Source organism: Thalassophryne amazonica, chromosome 12 (genome assembly GCF_902500255.1).
Source record: "Thalassophryne amazonica chromosome 12, fThaAma1.1, whole genome shotgun sequence".
Lineage (NCBI taxonomy): Eukaryota > Metazoa > Chordata > Actinopteri > Batrachoidiformes > Batrachoididae > Thalassophryne > Thalassophryne amazonica.
Window position 1 is genome coordinate 18,534,436 of NC_047114.1, and position 6,254 is coordinate 18,540,689.

At 45.0% G+C, this 6,254-nt stretch overlaps 1 protein-coding gene across 1 annotated transcript; it reads left to right on the forward strand.

The window, feature by feature from the left end:
• The first annotated feature begins 1,401 nt into the window (after positions 1–1,401).
• On the forward strand, positions 1,402–3,550 carry LOC117521544 (cyclic AMP-responsive element-binding protein 3-like protein 2). The gene is given in 4 exon segments (XM_034182865.1): positions 1,402–1,522; positions 1,553–1,982; positions 1,985–2,511; positions 2,789–3,550. Coding segments are annotated over 3 exon segments (1,641 nt in total). The 5' UTR covers positions 1,402–1,522; positions 1,553–1,558; the 3' UTR covers positions 3,479–3,550.
• Positions 3,551–6,254: the final 2,704 nt, after the last annotated feature.

Sequence of the window (6,254 nt, forward strand, 5' to 3'; positions counted from 1 at the left end):
TTGTGAATGCTTCAGTCCTTGACGCTCATCAGTGCTACTATTGAGATTTACAAAACAAAATTCAGAATTTAATATAGCAGCTCATATTGGCATCGTTTGACCAGGTAAAACAAACATTTTGTGTCTATATTTCTTTCCATAGGCAGCACTGTGGATTAGTGGTCTGCACTGTTGCCTCACAACAAAAAGGTTATGGGATCACTTTCCACCTGTGGCCTTTGTGTGGAGTTTGCATGTTCTCCCCGTGTTAGCGTGGGTTCCCTCCAGGTGCTCCGGATTCCTCCCACTTCCAAAGAGATGCTTCTTAGGTGAATTTGGAACTTTATATTAACCATATGTGTGAGTGTGCACATGTTTCTGTCTTTATGTGGCTGTAGCAAATTTAAAAATTCTTACTATTATTAGTATTAACTGTTAATATGCCTCGTACTGGAGCACCATTAAATGTAGAGAATATTAAATATATTTATATAGCGCCACACCAGGCTAAATAAACTGTAAGGAATTTAATTAATATGAGTGAAGCGGCACGCAGCGGCGCAAAGCTTGCTCATGGTACAGGGCGTCCTAAACAGGAAGTTCCAAATTTCAAGTCCACAGTAAAACAGGAAAAGTTCAAATGTCAAACACTTCCTGGATTGATAGACAAGATCCCATGGAATCTCGCGGGAACTCAGTGGCAAGCTCACACTCAAACAGGAAGTGCCAAATTTTCAGTCACAGTGAAACAGGAAATGTCAAATGTTTAACACTTCCTGGCACGGGTGAAGCTAGAGCAGAGGCCGGGGTTTCACTGGACTCCCCTGAAATCTGATTGGACACAGATGATTGACATGTCATGGCACCACACGTCTGGTTGAAAGAGGTGTATTTTGAAATTAGTGAGTCACATTGACTGCTAAGTTCCTCCTGTCCAGTAGTTTGTGCTGTGTACCACAAAAAGTGCTAATCCATCTTAGTAGAAGAAGAAAAATGTTTGCTTCAGATTTGAACTGAACATGTTTGAACTATGGAATTCACACCAAAACTTATGTTGGTGAGTAAACTACCATATTTTAGGCCAGAAATGAAGTCCAGGTTGTTAAAAGCAGCATTTCTCCTTTAATTCGGGTTGCCTTATATACATATGTTTAAGCTAACAGACAGCAGCTGGTTCATTCTCTCTTGGCTTATTAGTGCAGCAGAAACAAATTAGTGCAACTGAAACAATCCTTAAAATGGTGATACAAGCATCAAATTCAGCAGAAATACAGCTGGAGCTAAATTAATGGAGCAACTTTAACTTTTGACCCCAGTACAAACTGAAACTGACCTTTGTCACCATTCTTGCTGCTTTTACGTAATGCGCTTTTATGCATTACGCACGCGGATTCATCTGGATTTGTTCTCACTCTTTATCTCCACTCGCGCAGGTCCGCAGGAACTTTTCCTCTCCCCGTGTTTAAATCCCCCAGACTGATCAGTAAGAACTGATCGGACGCTTCTGAAGTTCGGTTTGTGATCCAAAACTCTGTTCTGGAGGATAAAACAACAAATCTGGACTGTGTGTAGAGAAGAAATGGAAATTCTGGACGGCGGGGAACCGTTCCTGCACTGGGACCGGAACCTGAGCGAACTGTCTGAGGCCACAGAAAGCGACTGTGTCCTCAACACCAATCACTTCTCCGAGTTCCTGGACGATCTATCCCAAGATGCTTTGCTGGGCCAGCTGCTCAGTGACCCGTTCCTGTGCGGGGTGAGAAGCGGGATGGAAGCCATGGATAGCGAGGATGGGAGCGACATTTCCCCGTCTTCCCCTCTCCCCCCTCACATCACAGCTGAGCACAGGTACTCTTTATGTGGTGACAGTCGACCCCAGTCTCCCCTATCAGACCTCACCGGTGAGCCAGGCAGTGAAGCAGCAGAGTCGGACATCGGGGATTCAGCCGAGTGGGCCATGGAGCAGGAGGAGGCCATCGAGAGCCTCCTGTGCGACACGCCCTCTCCCTGTCTCTGGCCTCCAGCGAGAGTCCAGATGCACCAAAGAGCCCCGCCGTGACCCCGAGTGCCGCCGCCGCTCCAGCTCAGACACCAGCCCCCAAGGTCATCAAGATTAAGGAGGAGCACATTATTCCTCAGATTAAACTGGAGCCTCATGAAGTGGACCAGTTCCTCAATCTGTCCCCCAAAGTTTGTGTTTCAGGTCTGGAGTCGCTCCGGATGCCTCCCAGCTCCCACGGCAGCGACTCAGAGGGCAGCCAGAGTCCAGTCCACGCCCTGCCGGGTCTGTCCTGTCCCACCTCGCCCACCAGCCCGCCGCCGTCACAGGCCGGCCTGAAGGTGTCGCCGCAAGCCGCGTCCTCGCTGTCCAACTCGCCTCTGCTCACTGCGCCGCACAAGTTGCAGGGTTCAGGACCTCTGATCCTGACCGAGGAAGAGCGCCGCACGCTGGTGGCTGAAGGTTACCCAGTTCCGACCAAACTGCCGCTCACCAAAGCCGAGAAGAAGGCGCTGAAGAAGATCCGCAGGAAGATCAATCAATCAATCAATTTTTTTATATAGCGCCAAATCACAACAAACAGTTGCCCCAAGGCGCTTTATATTGTAAGGCAAGGCCATACAATAATTATGTAAAACCCCAACGGTCAAAACGACCCCCTGTGAGCAAGCACTTGGCTACAGTGGGAAGGAAAAACTCCCTTTTAACAGGAAGAAACCTCCAGCAGAACCAGGCTCAGGGAGGGGCAGTCTTCTGCTGGGACTGGTTGGGGCTGACGGAGAGAACCAGGAAAAAGACATGGACATGAAGATCAAAAATAAGATCTCAGCTCAGGAGAGTCGCAGGAAGAAGGAGTACATGGACGCGCTGGAGAAGAAGGTGGAGACGTGCTCCAATGAAAACAGCGAGCTACGCAGGAAAGTGGAGACTCTGGAATGCACAAACAAGTCTCTGCTGAAGCAGCTGCAGTCGCTGTAGGCGGCGCTCGCCGGCAAAGTCCACCGATCGTACAGGATGGCCGGAACCCAGACATCATCGTGTCTGATGGTGGCAGTGTTGTGCTTTGCTCTGTCTGTGGGCAGTTTCTACCCGGGCACTCTGATGCCTTGCTCCAAGGTCCTGGAACAGCAAATGAGTGGACCTGCATCCGGTCAGCTGGAAGTCAAAGAGTCTTACACGGCTACAGTCAAATCGAGGAATCTGTTGACGACACTTGAAGACGAGCAGCCGCATCCCCTCGGTTTGGGTGGACAGTATCCAGACCAATGGGAGGACACGTCTGTCATTGTCATGGCAGCGTGGCGTCGCACGGAGCAGCATAAACTCAGAGGGGTGGAGCCTAACAGAGTGGAAACACACCCACCTTTCAGGAGTAAAAGCAACGATACGCAGACATCCAAAAACCTGCTCCTGGACCTGCACAGGTCGCTGGAGCAGAGGATAAATGTCCGCCATGCTAAAGTGATCGAGCTGGAGCAAACTGTCAATGAGACCTCCTGAAGTCGACACCCCCTTCCACCCCACATTGACCTTTGCCCTCTTCCCCGTGATAGACCTGGTCTCGGTGTCCTGGAACAAACCTCTCAGATTAAAATCTTTTTAAAATCAAATACACTGTGTTGGAAACCATCCTGAGGAGGCACTGGCTGCCTTCATGTCTGACATAAACGTGCACTGAATACTTCTCCACACATCCTGTCTGTTGTCCCGTGAACCCAGAATGAGACAACATGCAGAATCAAAATGTAAAAATAATCTGAATAAACGAAGCGTTGCATGTACATATTCGTATTCCAGTGGAAAGTCTATTCAAATCAAAGGTGAGGCTTTTTGCAGGACGCTGACGAGCGCAGAGGACGTCTGTATTTATGCAGCCTTTTTATTTGTTGGCGTTGTTCAGAATTTATTGCTCTTTGTAGTTCTATTAATATTAAATATTTTTTATTTCATTCCGGCAATACTTGTATCCCTTTTTGATATGTGGTTGTGTTCATATTGTGTTTTTATTTTATTATATTCTTTTTATGCTGTTTTGTGCTCAGAATTCCTTTGAACTTTAAAACTGATTATTTGCAGATATTAAAAATGTTCAAAGATTTCTGTAAAAGTCAGTGTAAGTGAACATGATGTAAAGTTCCAGATTTTAATGCAGAAGTGTAAGTGTCATTTCACACAGCACAGCAAAACCAAATCATACCAGACTGGGGGGGAGTGCTACTGGACACATGACTCTGTTAGAATATCCTCATCAGCCTTTTTCACTTTGTTATATTCAAGTTAGTGTTGATTATTGGACACCTTGTGTCCTGAAGACTAATGCTGTTTTTGACCAGTGAAGTGTCTGAATCGGTGGTCTCAAACTGCTGACCTGTGGGCCAGATTAGGCCTGTAACATGACTTCATAACACCCACCTGTGTGTTTAGAATTTATTGGACTGTAAAATATGCATATTTATTAATCTCTGACATCTTTCATTATTTTTACAGTAATCAAAAGATTGAATGTCAGAGCACAAATCAAAATTGTTGACTTTAGTGTTTGTGTGAAGCTGCGGAAGAGATAATCAGTAAAGCCCATCTTACAGCACATGTAAGCAGTTAAATCCAGTGTGTAAAACCAGTTTAATGTGACTAAATGTTCCTTTAAAATTTAAAGCTACAGTGTGTAGGATTTTACTGTCATCTAGTGGTGAAGTTGCAGATTACATTATAATTTCACCAGTTAATATTTTATGTGCCTTCACATTTTCACTTCTTTGTTGATGAGGATTCTTGCTCCCTCACTTCCTCTTATGATGAGCAACATATATGATGCTACATTTCTTAAAAATGAGGCTTCTCAAACTTTATAGCCTGTGTTAGCAAACCAGTGCACAGCAGTGCTACCACTGATTCCTCTGATTATTACTAATCTTTTTTTTTTTTAATTATTATTCAGTCTTTCAGCTGTGCTGTAAAATGGGAAAATGGAGTAATCATGTCTATAGAGTTGTCTCTTTTAGGCTACTGTACAAACATGGTGGCCTTGGGGGAGGTGATGGTCTAGTGGTTAAGGTGTTGGGCTTGAGACCAGAAGATCCTGGGTTCAAATCCCTGCCTGACTGGAAAATCACTAAGGGCCCTTGGGCAAGGCCTTTAATCCCCTATTGCTCCCCGTGTGTAGTGAGCGCCTTGTATGGCAGCACCCTGACATTGGGGTGAATGTGAGGCATAATTGTAAAGCGCTTTGAGCATCTGATGCAGATGGAAAAGCGCTATATAAATGCAGTCCATTTACCATTTTACCTCATAACTTCAGAACATTCAGTCACAGATTGTCCAAACTATACCTTTTTAGAATCTTTATGATCAGGCAAATAATATGGTGTAGTTTTGTAAATGATTGCAGCATCTTTTTGATTTGAATTTTGAATTTTGACCCCTGTGTAATTCTTCAATTGACCTCTACCTGGCTGCCTATTGAAAATTCAAGTGGCCAATCTTTTTTTTTTTTTTTTTTTCTCAAGTGTTCCAATACTTTTGGAGGGCACAGTATCCCAACCTTATGATGAGTGCAAAATGAGTGTGGTATTATTGCTGTTTTGTTTAAGAATGTTTAATTTTCACTGTTGCTGCACTTTGTGTCATATCGTATATCATATTGATATGAAAATTCAGTAAGGTATATATTCTATTATACATTCCAAATGTAAGGTGGAACTCTACTCGTGTTTACTAAAGTACACCTAAATATCTTTAAAAAAGAGTATGGAGCCACTTAGGTGCCTGGTCTTGAGAACCAGGGATGGTAGGTTCAAAAGCTTTTTTTTATCCCATGGGAACTCTCCCTACCCACCTAAGCAGCTCAAGAATATGGACAGCATGTATATAACTGACATTTACATGATAGTTTATAAGACAATATTGAGATATGATAATTTGGCCATATTGTACAGCCCTACTGTCAACTAGCTGAAAACTAATGCTTAGTGGCAGGGGGCTAAGAGGGCTGTAACTAGCAACAAAGCAAAAAAAGAAGCTGGGGTGTAAGGTGTGGTGGGGAGTATGGGGAGCAGCGCCTCTCCAGAAGATGAAAGGCAAAATAAGGAAAATGCTTCAAAAGGTGGGGGGTATGGGGAGCAGAGCCCCTCCAGACAATGAAAGGCAAAATAAGGAAATGCTTAAAAAGGTGGGGAGTCTCGGGGGTGGAGCCCCCCGCCAAAGATGAAAGGGGCCGGGGCCCCACCCTGGAGCCAGGCCTCGGGTTGGGGCTCGCGCGCAAGCGCCTGATGGTCAG